This window comes from Caenorhabditis elegans, chromosome X (assembly GCF_000002985.6).
Source record: "Caenorhabditis elegans chromosome X".
In the NCBI taxonomy this organism is placed as follows: Eukaryota; Metazoa; Nematoda; class Chromadorea; order Rhabditida; family Rhabditidae; genus Caenorhabditis; species Caenorhabditis elegans.
This window is the reverse complement of record NC_003284.9, coordinates 3729052-3744805: the sequence shown is the minus strand read 5'-3', so window position 1 is coordinate 3744805 and position 15754 is coordinate 3729052. Positions and strand designations below refer to the sequence as shown.

The 15754-nt window shown below is 35.7% G+C and overlaps 3 protein-coding genes and 3 non-coding genes across 7 annotated transcripts; 3 read left to right on the top strand and 3 right to left on the bottom strand.

Annotated features, from left to right (window-relative positions):
• Nucleotides 1-1481: 1481 nt before the first annotated feature.
• On the bottom strand, nucleotides 1482-1571 carry T14G12.8. Its single transcript, NR_070728.1, has one exon. It is a non-coding gene; the product is annotated as an Unclassified non-coding RNA T14G12.8 (non-coding RNA).
• A 911-nt stretch (nucleotides 1572-2482) lies between these two features.
• Nucleotides 2483-4599, top strand: fkh-2 (Forkhead box protein fkh-2). 2 transcript variants are annotated; one of them, NM_076243.9, is made up of 4 exons: nucleotides 2483-2660; nucleotides 3418-3524; nucleotides 3583-3856; nucleotides 3913-4599. In NM_076243.9, the coding sequence occupies exons 1-4, from the start codon at nucleotides 2552-2554 to the stop codon at nucleotides 4233-4235; spliced, it is 813 nt and encodes a 270-aa protein (NP_508644.1). In that variant the 5' UTR covers nucleotides 2483-2551; the 3' UTR covers nucleotides 4236-4599. The 2 variants fall into 2 exon arrangements, with proteins under 2 accessions (NP_508644.1, NP_001379595.1); NM_001392750.1 differs by lacking the exon at nucleotides 2483-2660 and having other exon boundaries at nucleotides 3416-3524; nucleotides 3913-4594.
• T14G12.9 lies at nucleotides 3065-3265 on the bottom strand. Its single transcript, NR_070727.1, has one exon. It is a non-coding gene; the product is annotated as an Unclassified non-coding RNA T14G12.9 (non-coding RNA).
• A 1325-nt stretch (nucleotides 4600-5924) lies between the features above and the next one.
• On the top strand, nucleotides 5925-6192 carry T14G12.10. Its single transcript, NR_070726.1, has one exon. It is a non-coding gene; the product is annotated as an Unclassified non-coding RNA T14G12.10 (non-coding RNA).
• A 4577-nt stretch (nucleotides 6193-10769) lies between these two features.
• tag-18 (uncharacterized protein) lies at nucleotides 10770-12912 on the top strand. Its single transcript, NM_076241.10, has 5 exons — nucleotides 10770-11484; nucleotides 11842-11929; nucleotides 12229-12476; nucleotides 12526-12659; nucleotides 12705-12912. Exons 1-5 carry the CDS (start codon nucleotides 11390-11392, stop codon nucleotides 12743-12745), a joined length of 606 nt encoding a protein of 201 aa, NP_508642.1. The 5' UTR covers nucleotides 10770-11389; the 3' UTR covers nucleotides 12746-12912.
• On the bottom strand, nucleotides 12845-15525 carry aex-4 (t-SNARE protein aex-4). Its single transcript, NM_076240.8, has 8 exons — nucleotides 15393-15525; nucleotides 15242-15344; nucleotides 14532-14622; nucleotides 14363-14480; nucleotides 14249-14308; nucleotides 14076-14177; nucleotides 13141-13285; nucleotides 12845-13049 (listed from the first exon to the last, which is right to left on the bottom strand). The coding sequence occupies exons 1-8, from the start codon at nucleotides 15413-15415 to the stop codon at nucleotides 12987-12989; spliced, it is 705 nt and encodes a 234-aa protein (NP_508641.2). The 5' UTR covers nucleotides 15416-15525; the 3' UTR covers nucleotides 12845-12986.
• Nucleotides 15526-15754: the final 229 nt, after the last annotated feature.

The following is a 15754-nucleotide window of genomic DNA, read 5'->3' as shown; positions in this document are numbered from 1 at the left end:
AAATGTAGTTGTGTCTACAAAAACTTTGGTTAATTTGAAAAATTACATGAGAAAATGCCTTTTTGCTAGGGTTTATGCTAAAAAACCTTGTTAAAAATAGAATACATTTTTAAAGGTTTCTGAAAACTTTTTTTACCCAAAAAAAAAAGGAAAATATTCAGAAAAATCTCCTGGGCAATCCAAATGTTTTTTAAATTGTCCCGAAATTTTCAGAATTTTCCTAACGTTTCCCAAATTTTAAAAGAATGTTTCAGAAATATTCCCCGGGCCCTTCAGAAATGTTTAAAAATTTCCAGAACTTTTCAGAATGTCACAAAATTTTCTCAATTTTTCTAGACACTTTTTTTTACAAAAAAAAAACGCATTTTTTAAACTATAGTACTAAAACAAACTTTCTAATGCTTTAAAGTTTTGACAATTGTTACCTTTTCCTGAAATACCTCACAACCACTAGCTTAACTTTTTCATATTTTCTCTTATTCTGATTTCCTGACGATCTTCCTCTAGTCCGAACACATACTAAATTGTATCCAATAAGAAATCATGTGAAGCTGGAAGATTCGTAATTTTCATACCGAAAAGTTGACGTCTTTCAGTTTTTTGTATTTTACAAATATCTGACGCAATCAAAATTTGACATTAGGAAGTAAATAAAACTGTGATGTTTGTAACTTTTTCAAACATCGCATCGTCAATATTCTAGTCTGGTTTGAAAATCCCGCACAACTTCTAGATTGTATTTGGCATTTGGCACACCCCAAATGTTTGAATTGACAAATTTATGATCAGCTTCTATCCGTTTTTCTAGACAGAATTCATTTTAAGGTGGAGTACCGCCAGTGGGGATAGTGTTTAAAACTACTCCTTTGGTGCCTAAATAACCAAAATTCATAGTATAACTTTTTTGAAGGATGTTTATCATGATATTCAGTCATTCTGAATCGTTGTAAGTGCATTTAGATCACCACTGGCGCTTTAAAAAAAGCTTTGACTTGCAAGTCTTTTAAAATGTTAAAACTCTGTTTTTTTTTCATTTTTGGTAATGTTTCATGTAAATTATTGACTCCTGATCTCATTTTTCATGTGTGAGCGCGTTCGTCAAAAAAATATTTTCGCCTGATTATCCAGCTGTCTGAGATATTTTCAGCGGATTGGTCCTTGATCAGTTGGAAATATTTTATGAGATTTCAATCATTTACTTTCTCAACAATTTTTTGTTAGCCAAAGCTGTAAATTACTCAATTGAATCTCCGAAACATTTTCAATAAAAAATGTAGCAAAAGTAGAAATTGTATTTAATTTTACGTAGCTAATGTTCAACCATTCTATTAATACGTGTCTCACCTCTGCATGAAAACAATCGTATTGTAATTACCCTTTTCAAACCATGCATTCACAATATTGATCCCTCTCTTAAAAACCACCTGCTATTATAGTCTCAATATGTCTTCCGGATTACAAGACACTAGAAGAATGAGTATTGAGGAGTCACTTAGTTCAATAATATGACGAGCAGCTGAATGGTGTCAATCAAACGATTTGTTGCAAAGTTGCTCATCCGCTTACCGCAGAAGATAAACTTTTTTCAATTTTAGTTATTTCAAATAGTTGTGACAGGTTACTTTTCTTACAACTACTTTTATTTTGAACTTCGAATTTGAATTACATTTTTTTAATAGCTAGTTCCACTCGCAAATGTTTTTGTTATTTTTTAATAAACAATATTTCCTCAGATTTCACTACAAACCATAGTTGTAAATTTGGCAACAACGGAGTAACGATTTTTGGAAACAAAATATAAAACTTTCCAAATTTAAAATAAAATTCATATTGTTTCATTTAGACACCATAGGAGTGGTAGATTTCTCCATTGTTGCTACTTTTTCTTTAATTCTTTAAGTTTACTTATTCATGCACGAACTGAAACTCAACTTAAGTTGGTAATAGTCTACATATAAAGAAAATAAGAGCAATTCTAATTAATTCATCAGAAGTCATTGTAAAAAAATATAGGAAGAAGACGGGTCATAATACTTGATTATAAAACTTTTTTGTCTTCCTTCGTTAATTTGGTCTAATTTCATATTCCTCAATTATCAAGTTATGTAAGATTAAGTTCTTAAGTTATCAAATATCATATTAATGAATTGCACTTTCAAAATCATGCACATTTTTTAGACGTTCGAATTTTCTGTTCAGACAGACAGTGATTTAAAAGTCATGCAGAATAGAACACTTCCACCATAATCATCCTTGGAAACGCCTCTTTGGTTTTTTCTTCATACTCAAACATTTTTGATATCCCCGTTAGTCTTCACCGCTTTACTATACTTTTTGCACCCTTTTCTACGTAGTTGGGAGACCATTCGGTTCACTCTTTCATCTTGGGTCCCCCCGCACACTCTCTACCGTGCAGGCCACGCCCAGCCGGGTGATCGCAGTGGTTAGTCCCACCCACACTGGACCCATCACTTTGTCGTGTCATTGTTTCCATACCAAATCGCATCAGTATACCAACTTTCCAAATCTCAGGAAAACGACTCGAATTCTGATGGCTCGATTCTCGATTCTGGATCTGTGCCCGGACCTTGTTGAAGAGGCGGTCAAGATTGAACAACTTCACATTTCAACTCAACCATGCATCAAGCAAGAATCCACGGGTTGGTTCGTTTTCTATTTAATTTTAAGATAGATCTTAGTATAAGCTGTTATTACATTTGTGTGTACGTGTTTGCAAACCTTCTAGGAAAAAGTATGCATTTAGAGATTAGAGCCAAGGAACAACTATTTTGTTTTTGGTTTTCAAAAGAATATCCTTGCATATCGAAAAACTCCACTTTAACACTTAAATTCATATTAATACGATTATTCTTTAAGTCAAACTTTAGAAACATTAAGCCTTCACAATATAGCTTTCCAAAATCTCGGATAATTATAGAGCTCTAAATATATGTGCTATCCTAAATTCCAGTTACTTCTTCTTAAATTCCTAACTTTATTCTATCAAAAGCATACGTTTTAGGGTACTGTACATTTCTTCACACCAATTCCATTACCATATTCAAAAGCGCGGCGGCTCTTGTTATTATTATTATTCTTATTATTATCTGTTAAACATGCGCATATGTGCTTTAAGCTTACGGTAGCGCCCGCTGTTTGCCTCAGCCAACCGCACTTGTTGTCGTCGTTGATTGATGTTTGCCATCGTTCTCGTTTTTCGTATCAAATCCTCCGCTTGAATCCCCAACCGAACCTCCCCAAGCGTTTACACTTCACCTAAAATGTCAGTAGAGACGCGGCGACCAGCTGTCATGTTGTTGCGGATTTGTAAACCCTCAGCTCGTCAAAACTCATAATCTCTTTGTTGCACCACATGCTCCGGTCTTCTTATGCCTACCGTAATCGTTTTATCTTCAGATATCAGTGACCCAAGCACATCAATCGACACTACTGACACCATGTCCACCGATTATCTTCATGACGAGAGCATTGATGACGAACGATCAGAGAGCACATTGAGCAAGGTAACTAATCATTAAATTCCCTCTCTACGTTCAATTTCGAAGTATTCCACTTATTCAGGATTCCAAGTCACCATCATCCAGCAACTCAGAAGAGAAAACTCCAAGCTCTCCGAACGACAAGCCACCATTCTCCTACAATGCATTGATCATGATGGCCATCAAAGACAGTCCAGAAAAACGTCTCACATTGGCTGGAATTTACGAATACATCGTCACCAATTACCCATTCTACCGGGACAACAAGCAGGGATGGCAAAACTCCATCCGCCACAACCTCTCCCTCAACAAGTGCTTTGTCAAAGTTCCAAGAAACTTTGATGATCCAGGCAAAGGTAATACTCTAAATCGTTTTCCAATTAACTCATATTTTAATCCAATACATTTTCAGGGAACTATTGGATGCTCGATGCAACTGCTGAGGACGAGGTATTCATTGGTGGAGCAACTGGAAAACTGCGCCGTCGCCCTTCCTCTCTCTCGCGTGCTAGAATGGACGCCTACAAGCAGTACGGAGCAGCCGCTGCAAACCTCTTCCCATACTTCAGTCCAGGAATGCCAGCCCTCCCTCGTCACCCGTATCTGACTGCTCCAAATGGCTTTCTCCCTCGTCAAATGATGCCGATTCCAGCGATGCCTCAAGTTTTCGCACAACCTGAACTTTTACAATTATACATTAACCAACAACAAAGCTTATTCACAAAACTACAGTAATCCTTCTTTTTATGGCCTTCAAGTTTTCTTAACTCAGCATGTGTCTCCTATTAGTAGTTCGGTGTACCTATTTTTGATTTATAACTTATTTCGACCTAATTAACCTACACCAAGTTTACAATATTTCTATTCACGGGTAGCAACTTGCAATATTTTTTTCAAGAAATTGATTAGCGGTAACTTTTATAACTATAAATACATGCCCCTCTTCCGCTTGTCATCCTTCTCCCTCCACAACACCTTATAAAGATCTGTGTTCCTTGCTTTATTACTTGTTCCCATTCCGTGCTTGTAACACCAATTGTTATTTTTTCGTCATTATTGTCAACACCTTTATGTTTTCATAATAAATCACTTGTAGTCATGTGACTCTTTTTTGCCGTCAAACGTCGATTATTTTTGTCGGGTGTTGGTTACGCAATGGAGCTGTGCAAATCGGTGGTCATGGTATTCGAGATGCCGCCCCCGAGCAGATGCGTTTTTTTTTATTTCGCCACGCCGACCGTTTAAACTATTAAGATTAGATCTGAAAATTGAGACCAAACAGAGAATTTCAAGCTCAGATTTTGAAATTAATTTGGTGCGAGAAGTCAAATTTAGTTTTGTACAATCCAAATTCACAGACAGTGATTTTAAAGTGATGCAGAAAATAACACTTTCCCGGTAATCAGATTTGATGAAAAAAAATGTTTTTTTGACATTTTTGATATCTCGATAGAAATCTTCACAAGTACACAGAAGGAAAATATAATAGTTTAAAAGCTCTGTTCAGTCATAAATGGAGCAAATTGCGAAAATGCCCGAATATCACAGTGAAACTAAGTTTTATTTAAAATATTTTGTTTTGTTTCAAAAAAGTGGTAAATACTCAGTGTTGCCACTTTTTTTGAAAGTCGTCGAACAAAAAAATTTCCTTGAATACTAAAATTCCAACATTGCAAATAACATGCAACAGAGCTCTAGTTTCCTCATAAAGTGGCAAAAATTCAGTAATTGCCACTTTTCGGCTGTCAATAAAAATTTTCACAAATTGTTTGGAAAATTTGATATATGGTAATTATGGCTCCATTAGTAGGAGTAGTTTTTAACAACCACTTTAGCTTTAAGTCCACGTCCACTTAAAAATTACCTGAAAGACTTAATATGGAAGTTTGTCAAATTTTTATAGAAATTTTATTTTACAATTAAAAGGCGGGAATAACTCACCCAAAATTAAAAAATAAGAACTATTTTTGCCATTATCAATTTTGCAGTTGTCCAATAATAGTACAACATTTCATAAAGTGTTAATTGATTCAACTAATTTTATCTAGACTTTTTTTCCAGTATAGTTAAGCTATGTTCACGTTTTTCCATTTTCCAGGTGTTCTTGTTAACCTGATAACCTTTGGTTTTGCCTCATAAAAATGTTTATAATAGACCGAATATCAAGTTTCATAAACTTCTTCCATCTTTCCGAAAGTTTACTGCAAAGAAGACCTTCCGCCACCACTCTACCACTCCTGCGGAAAAACGTCTACTATTACTATAAACTTTAGTGAGCTTGTTAAGATCTGCCTGAACGGCTTCAAATTTCAAACAGGTAAGAAAGCCGGTCGGCCATAAGTTGGTAGTCTTTTGGAATAATCGGCGACCTCAAAAACGATAAGGCGGTGTAACAGGCGGAAGCCGCATTGACTCTTCAATGTGTCCAACTGCGGTTGGAAGGGCTGTCGGCTGATGATGATGACGACAGCAGGTGCTCTGTTCTGCCAGTCAACCACAGAGGGCCAATAAACCTGTGAGCAAGGAGATGAGAGGAGATACAAATTTACAATGATCGATGGAGAGGTCTAATGGCATATTTATGATCTTGGCACTTATTTGTGGACCGGAAATAAACGGGGGTAGAGCTTGCTTGTGTATGTTTACCTCATTTCATTTCTTTCGAAAATTCTTCCATTTATGTTTATTTTGAAAATGAGTCCCAGCATCATTCCAATGCCGTTTGTTATGAAATTATGAGGATTAATAATGTGTCAGACAAAGAACAAGAGTTTACAATATTTCCTCAAGTTTTGTGGAATTTCGAGAACGTGGGTGGTTGTGAAGTTTTCCAAATAATTTTCAGCGTAACAGGGAGATGCTGTACAACTGTAATGCACAATGTAAGAGCCGTTTGTGAGTGCACAAGTGGATGACCCTCATACCGTATGGAGAACAAGCAGATGGATAGTTGTGTAACAAAACAAGGCGTGCACACTACAAAACGTTAAATCCCGTCATTATGATTGTTTGTAAAAATTGCCTAAATATAGGCGCTTGTAGAACGCTTTAATTATGTAATTCGTTGTAGAATAGCATTGGATAAATTAAGAGGGTATATTACTTGTCGGATTAATAATTTGTTCTGCTCAACGATATTAGTAAGAACATAAAAAAGTACAGGAATTATCATTTTGAAAACTTTCAAAAAACCAAGATACATTTTTTTTAGTTGAGGAAGTCACTACCTAGGTACTATATATGGTTCCAAAATCACCTAAAATCATAGTAAAACTTTTCAAAATTAAAAAAAAATTATTTTACTTCCAAAAGTGTTACACAGTTTTTCCCATAATTTTGGAAGTGGTCGATAAAACAAAATGTTTCCTTTGAAATTCCAACATTCAAACATTGGAACTTGCCACAGTGCTATATTTTAGTCAAGAAGTGGCAAAAATTCAGTGATTGCCACTTTTTGAGTGTAAAAGTGTTTCAATAAATTTTTGAAAAATTTTCCTAGTAAATTTGGTCATTTTGCCATTATATATGTTAGCAATTCCTCCATCCATAAAAATGAAATGTGATTAGTCTTATTTCCAAGGGTGCAATACATTTTTTAAAAATTAATTTCCGAAAAATCCAGTTTATAGCATTTATTTAGACAGTAGCTTTTTTTAAATCTGCTAGATATACTCTTTTCAGAAAGTATTTTGTAATCAAAATTATACATTAGGAATATAATTTTAGCAAGGGTGTTTGTTTATAAAATAACGACTTCATCCTATTTTATACAGTTAAAAGCTATTATAAAACCTCACCCATATTTAACACTTCATTTAAAATTTTAAATACTTATTGACATAAGTTCAAACATCTCATTAACAGACATAATATGTTAAAATAAAAATATATTACATTCTTTTTTTTTTAACCTTCTAGAAATATGTCTATGATACAGTTCAAAATTAACCTTTCTCTTGGCAAACTCCCCATTAACAAAACATCTCTTTCCGGTCACCATGCACACTTATTGCACCTGTCTGCCAATTTTTCCGGTAGGAAGACATCTTGCATGTTTAATAACTAACACTCGTTTAATACATGGATTAGTCAGAGATTGATGACTGTATCGACTTCCGTGACCAAGTGACATTTCCTTGATTGTAATACAATAATTTTGAAAAGTTCACCAAGTTCAAAAGGATATAATCACTACGCAACTGGCCAGCAGATGACGGCTACAAATGTATGAGCCTGCACACAGGGGTGTATCATTATATTGTTTGTTACTCAAAAATCGAGCAGCTTTATCGGCTTATACGGATGTGCTCGTTTACTGGTTACATCCTAATTACTCCTGTTTAGGAGTTCATCTTATTATTTACTAATGTGGGAATGATATTGTAGAGTATGTGATGAGCATGAGCATTCTCGAAAATGTGTGAAATTTGTAGAACAAAGATGAGAATACATTGAATAGGTACATGAAAGTCAACTTGCCGACGTGTTTGAGTAACATATCTTGTAGTAATTCACTTCTAAGAGAATCCCGATAAGGTGCGAACGATTAACAATAAAACGATACTGTTCAGTAGTAGGTGAGTAGGTGAGAGGGGACTGGGGCAATTGGGTGGTTGATGACAGTCTACTGCAAAAACTAGAGCGGTGGGGGAAGATTACATTATGAGAAATGAATATATATGTTTGAATTGAAATTGTTCTACAGGGTGAGTCAAAATTATGGTAAGTAGTTCCCGTGCTCCATACATTTTTCCAGAAACACAAACAACTTCTAACTATACACATTTTATTCACCGTAAAAAACACTATAGAAAAACATTTTAAAGTTCGAAAATATCTCCATTAGCAGCAACACAGGCCTCCAGACGCCTAGGGAACGAGTCGACTGTGGCGCGCAAGTAGTTGATATCCAACTCGTCCCATGCCTTCTTCAGTGAATCTTTCAACGAATCGATATTCCTATGCGGTTTTGAACAAGCTTTTGCTTCGAGGACACTCCATACTGAGTAATCCATCGGATTGAGATCCGGGGATGACGGTGGCCATTGATTGAAAGCGATGAAGTCCGGGAAGTTGCTTTCACACCATGCCTGAACGTTCTTGTGCTTATGAGCAGGCGCCCCATCCTGCTGAAAAGTCCATTTTGTTTTTTTGAAATGCTTCTTGACCCAGGGCATGAGTTCCGTCTTCAACATATCTAAATAGTTGTTTCCGTTAACTTTTATCCCTTGTGGAACAAAAATGAGTGGAGTCTTTCCATTAGCAGTGATTCCGGCAAAGACCATGATTCCTTTCGGGTAACCAGTACGCTGAACGCGGGAGTTTGGCTGAGTTTTTGCATAAACTCGATCATTTTGCGTATTAAAAGACTGCTCAATGCAAAATATCTTTTCGTCGGTGAAAAGTACCTTCCTGTGAGCTCCATTTCTGAATCTTCGGAGTAGATTCATGGCACGGTCTTTTCTCTTGATTTTAGCAGCTTCAGACAGAAATTGACAAGTAGATTTTTTGTAAGCCTTCAATTTCAAGTTGTTTTTTACCATTCGGCACAGAGAACTTTGCGAAATTTTCAATTCTCGGGCCATCGCACGGACCGACCGCCCGGAGTTGTGACGGAAGCGTCCACGAACTTTTTTTATCATCGCTGGTGTAGTGACTGTGGGGGGTCTTCCGCGTCCGGATCTATCGGAAAAGTTGCCGAGCTCCTTGAACCGTGCAATGGTGGTAGAAACAAGTTTTTCAGACACTTTGAGCCGTCGAGCAATGCTCTTCGCCGCGACACCATTCCTATGAAAACGAACGATGGGTTCACGCATGGGTGACGCTCTCATACCTGCGAAAAAAAAATTATTTTTTAGGAAAAACGATGGAAAAATAAATGAACAAAACACGAAATAACATAATCAATTAATTTTGGCGGGGAGACCCGAACCACAGAACTTTCGCGCGCGCGCCTCGACTTACCATAATTTTGACTCACCCTGTAGTTAATCTATTTTTGTGATAAACTAAGAAATTACAATGTTCCTAACTATTACGAGGCATCTTTTCACTTTTGGGGAAAGTTGAAAAGGCATTGGTTACTCAAAAGCTCGATCATTATAACATTTGTCCAGTTATTTTCATAAAACAAAACGAACTATTATTAGAACCTATTTTGATTTCAAAAAGTCGATATTTTACTAAAAATGCAACTTTTCGTGGAATTTTTTTGAACATCTCCCGGATTCCATAGCTATGGGGTATATTCGAAATATTCAGCGTGAACACTCATGTCACATTTATATTTCAGACTCATGTATTTACTTTATTTAAGGATATATCTAACAAGCGATACACATAATCTGTTAACTAGTCAATGACGAACATTGTTTGTTCAGATGAGCCGACAAGGGTCCGATTACTAAGCGGACTAACTTACTGACGATTGCGCAAACCTCATCAGGATATATGTTACTGTCGGTTCGACCGGTGCTCACCTGAAGACGGCTCTCCACAAAGCCAAAGGTAGGTTGCGGGCTCGAATGTCGGGGGCGAATTTCGGTGTCTTTCTTTCAAATGCAGGTTACTTTTTATAGAAATTTCTGGATTAGTTTTTGAGCTGTGTCGAAAAATTCCACACTAAAACGAAATTTGCAACTAATATATTCAAGTGTTAAACAGTATTTCCAATAATAAACAATGCACATTGAATCAAAGGCCAAAAAAATAAAACATAAAAAACTTTGATTCGAAAACAAGAATATAAAAATAAGAAACAATAATGACCAAAAGATCATGTGATTTGACTTTTCAGTCAACGTTGTTTAAATATTTATTTTTAGCTTTGTTATTTAAAAATCTATACTTGAAACAATTCGATCAAGGCTTTTTTTGAGCGTCTGACAGAAAGTACCAGTACTGAAAGACTATTAAATTTAGGGAAGCGTCCTTTTTTTTTCGGAATTCTGAAGTTTATTGTCTTTTTGTAATATAAGAGATCCATTTTTATTATTGTAATTTTTCTTATTTTCAGCATTCTGCTCCTTTGAAAAATTTTCAAAGTTTGCCATAAAAACTGTGGACACAGTTATCAAGTTTACACGCTTGAAAACTTGTCACACACAAAAAAAAAACTATAATCTTGAAGTTTTTTTTTAAAAATCAATTGGATTTTGGTCAAAACATGGTGATATAAAATTTGGAACAATAATATTTTCAAACACAAAAACAAACCAAATTGTCTGTCTTGGAGAAATCTGATTTAAAAAATTTAATATTTTATAGGCGCACAGGAATTCCCAACCATGATTCCTTCGATATGCGCAATATTATAACATTTAGTCAAACAACACTTGTAATAGGAATTACAGATTGCGTAAGTTTCATGCCCTTTACAATGTCGGTCTAATTCTTTGCCAACGCCATTCAAGTACGTTGCGTGATTTTTCAACAGCTGCTGCAATTGTGCATGTTTTATTTTTTTCATTAATTCTAACCTTTCATTACAATTATCACCTCAGCAGATATTTCACGCCGTCTAAGGAATGACACATCGATACAGGGTGTAATTAGGTAACACTCTAACGCCAATATTGTGTCGGCGAATCGTCAGCATATTTATTTTTTCACAGCAGGGTATCCTCACTTTCGCTTCTTTTTTTGCCGCACACACATCTGCTCATTGAGGAGTCATTCAGAAGAGATATCCGTATAGATTGTCTTCATGTTCTTGGCAGCGAGATCCCCCTCCTGGACGCCAGGGACGCGGGATCCCGGGGGATGTTTGTTGTGTATCTGAGCCAGCTGTTTTGGTTCCAGGCGCGTGGGTGTTTCCGAGGCGGCGCTCCCCGGTGCTGCCATCGACGCGAAGGAGCCAGCGGTAAAATCAGTCGCGACAAAGTACTGCCATGCCTTCCGACGTGGCTTTCAGAGCCAGGCATCCTGGATGCCTACCAAGATCTAGATCTCTAGAGCGATTCGGGAACGTTGGAACTCTCACCAGGTAAACTTTTTCTGAACTAGGGATTTGATAGAATGTAATACGTTAAGTTAAATTAATTGATAAAAATATAAAACTGCAAACTTTATTTTAAGAAGTTATCGCTAAAAGAAACCAAATTATCGTAAAACCGGTAGTACACAAAATTGAATCGGATATTGGAAAAACTGAAGCGCAAAGTACGGTAAATACTGTACATAGATGTTCAGCGCTAAAAAATGTACCAGAAACTCTGAGATATACAATTTTTATATCAGTTTCAAAACTAATAAGTTTGCTAACTAGATGTTTTGTGTCTGTATATCATATGCAAAATAACATGTTTCAAGCTATCTAAATTTCAAAATAAATAAGTTTAAGAGTCACATCCTACCCAAATCTCTCAACTGTTCGTGTTGGACCTAACTACTCGTCGACTCTTCATAAATACCGTAGAGATTACGATACTGTGAGTTAAATGTTTTCAAATATTTTAAACCTTTTATTTTGCAAGGAAAGTCGTCCAAAAGTTCAATTGAAATTTTTTTTATACTTTTTTTGTCATTTTTCCCAGAAAAGATAGAAATGTGTTGGCATCTTTCTGAAAAGTGTAATGTCCGTTGCAATTGCCAGTCTCTTTTCTTTATCATCTTTCACATTCATCCTCACCTGGTTTTTGACGCTTGTCGAGAAATAAAAATCCTCTATCAACAAACAAAAAATATGAGATACAAAAGATTGTTGTGAGTAAAAAGAAACAATTTTCAGTTGGATGACTCTAACATTGATCGTTACACGTTCTACACTCCATTCTACTGGCAAACCTACCGCTTTGCCGCCCGTCGCCAACTGTATGTGGACCCGATCCCACATAGTTTGGGACACGAGTACGCTCCATTCTGGTCGAGATACAAGTGGTACACTGATTGGCTCAACCCAACTTACTGGAGACGTTATCGCGATCCCAACTACGACAGACCACTCTGGAATAGCTGGAGACCATGGCAATACGACACGTACTGAACAGTTTTGTGGGAGGGGGTGAAAAAATATGAAAAATTTCAGAAAGAACGTGAAGACTGCAATTGATTTGTACAGAAACGGATGCATTGATTTCAAAACACTGGACAAAAAATGGATTGAGCCAACCGCATTGGGACGTCGTGGAAAGGACTGGTCAGATGTTTACCTGCCAGCCGGTTAGTTGAATTGAATTGTTTCAGACTATCACCTTTTAATTTCAGCTCGCTATGGAGCTCATCGCTACTTCTACTCTTTCTCTTAAACGCAAAGCAGTATGTGACACCATTAAACGAACCCCTATAAATAACGACCGCTTAAAAAAAAAAACTAACTGTAACTTTTCCATGTCTTTGTATAACGGATTAAATCATCATTTTATTGCTTAAAACATAAAGTTTGAATTTAAAATTGAAAAATTAAAAGTTTTCAACAATATTTGAAAATGTACAGTTTACCCATGTGTTTGTAGCCCGTGGAATGCGCGCACCACACTTTTTGTGAAGTCAGTGAAGTAGTTTTTTCACTTTATCATTGACTCCCTCCACGACAAAATCATTTGTTTCGGTCTGGAAAAAAAATATCAAAAATAGAAACTGATAACTATCCGGGCAAAGTATAAAAACACAGGCGCTATAATCCCGTTCTGTTATCACTTACCAATTCTTCTATCCTGTTCAGTTTTGGTTCTTGTAGTTTTAGCTGTACGTGCATATCAACAGCCAAATTTTTGACAGATTCAAGTCCCTGATCAATCTGCATCAAGTTTCGTTCCAACTCATCTTCTATTGCGTCACATGTTAGACTGAAAAAATTACGGAAATTGAAAAAAAAAATTAATTATGTAACTGTAATCTACATTTCTGCGACATACGACGTGGCTGTATGAATGTTCTAAATATTTTTAAAAACTTAAAATATAAAATTAAAATATAAAACACAAAAATATATGTTAAGACTAAAAAATCTTAGAAAATGGAAAATCAAGTTACGTAGACGTCATAAAATGTTAAAACATGCAAGGGCAAATAGCAATTTTTAATATAAATTATTATGTAATCTAAAAAACCAAGTTTCAAAATGATTTGTTTTTTCACATTTCTCAAATTTATAAGCACCAGCTTTCAGCAGCGGTTCAGTTGGCAACATGCAATATGGAAGGAACATTTCATTTTTTTTTTGGAATTTTTGAACTTCCATAATACATTTTAAAGAAAACTCTTATATCTCGGTTGTTTTAAGTTTTAATCGAAAATTGTTATTACTGAAATATAGAGAAAAATGTTGCTTGATTAGATTTTGATAAAACTAAATAGCATTGAAAGGGAAGCTGTCACTGTAAAGCAGAAGGCAACGGGCATTTCTAATAGGAAAAATAGGACAATAAAAAATGTTTCCAAAAAAAGTTTCTCCGTCATTAAAGACAATAATGCAATGCCAAAAACAGACATCTACCTTTTCTTGCCGTTTTCTAGAAGTTTTTCGCAAAAAATGTCCAGAAACTAAAATATTTTCCATTAGCACTAATAGATCAAGGAAATTACTCGCACCACTCGTGTTTAAAATTATAAAGTTTGAACCAATATTCTACCTACCGTTTCATAAAATCCCCGGTAGACTCCCTTCGCTTGCTGGAATTCGTGAACATCATCATGTTACTTTCCTCTTTACGTCGCAATTTTGGGCTCGTCATTTTTCTGAAAATTTAATAAATGTGTTCCCATGCAACCGAGAGCACTCTATAAGAGCCGCGTGTGTTTATGCTTACTCTAATACTTCTTCCTTTATGATGTCACGCTCTCGTTTTCGAAAATACTTGAATGGCGCGCTGAAAACAATTTTTATTACCGTGTTTGTGTCGATTTATTCGAAAGTCACCAACCGGAGAATTCGAAAGAAGCCGCATCCGCAATAATGCTCCATTGCTGTTATGTTATGTGAAACAACATTCAGATCATCGATGACATTGCTGAGATTCGCCTCGATTTTGTCAAGCTGTTCTAAAAAAGCATCTGAGTTAGGTAGCTGTTGGAAACATCCTACAAACTAACCGTCTTGATCTTCAAGAGCAGCAGTTGTCTGGACTGCATCTACATTCATTTGATCGATATCTCGGATCATCTGTATACTACTGTCAAGACTCTGAAAATTTCAAAACATTGCAGGGTTGTTACAGTAACCTCACGGGTACAGTAGTTTTTACTCTTATGATTTCTAGTGGTCTTTAACGAAACATCGTAATTTGTTGATTGAAAAATATAGATAAAAACAAGCAAAGGCAAAACAACCACGTGTTCACAAGAATTTTAATATGCACTAAAGTATGCATTTTTGACATTAAGTAGAACTATTCTTCATAGAAAATTTTTAGGAAAATATTTTTAAAAAACCCCATTTGATGGCACTGAAAAATTTCATAAAAGAGAAAAATTGCCAAAAAAACGGAGGCAACTTCCAGCTTACCGACAGTTTTTGTGGCTTCCCTACATTTCTCAGCTGAAATGAAAAAACTTTTTGATAAATGAGAAAATTCCCTAGATTCTATCACTAATTTTGCTTGAAAATGTCCGCGCACCCCTATTTTTAACTAATGTTTCCAAAATTTGTTTCTTTCCTAATCAATTATTTATGGTTTCATCTAAAAACGTCAATGATTTTACTAAAAAAGAAACAATTTCCAAGCTGGCATTTTTGACATCTCAATTATGTATTCAGAAGCGGAAAGAGCATGATGTGATTTTTGTTTTATTACATTACGCACTTGTACGTTCAATTTCGCTATTTCTGCATCCAAATCCACCATTTTCAGTTTAATGCGCTTTTGAACTGTTTCTTCTGTTGGAAGAGCAATTGGCTCTGGAATTCTGCAAAAAGTTGGAGTAATGATTTATTTATTAGTTTAGAGAACTTACGAATCAATGGTTTTTCTAGCCATTTTTGCAATTTTTTGATTTTTGATGAAACTCTCAGAATACGGAATCAGTGTCAAAATCGATAATAAAAAAGAAAACGGTGTTATCACACTTGGCTCTCATGTTTCTTATCAAAAATTCCATTAATGAATTTCAATTGTGTCCTCCCCCTAAAGTGACGCAGAGTTGATCGACATAAACGCAGTTATCAAATTCGGAGGAAACGGAAAATTTCATAACTTAACACACTCTGTCCCTATAATGTTTCACATTCCAGTCGTGACCATATTGACCTACATTTGTGTTTTATCACTATCGTCACTTCTTGACTTTTTGTCAAAGTGCACGTCGGCATATCAGCT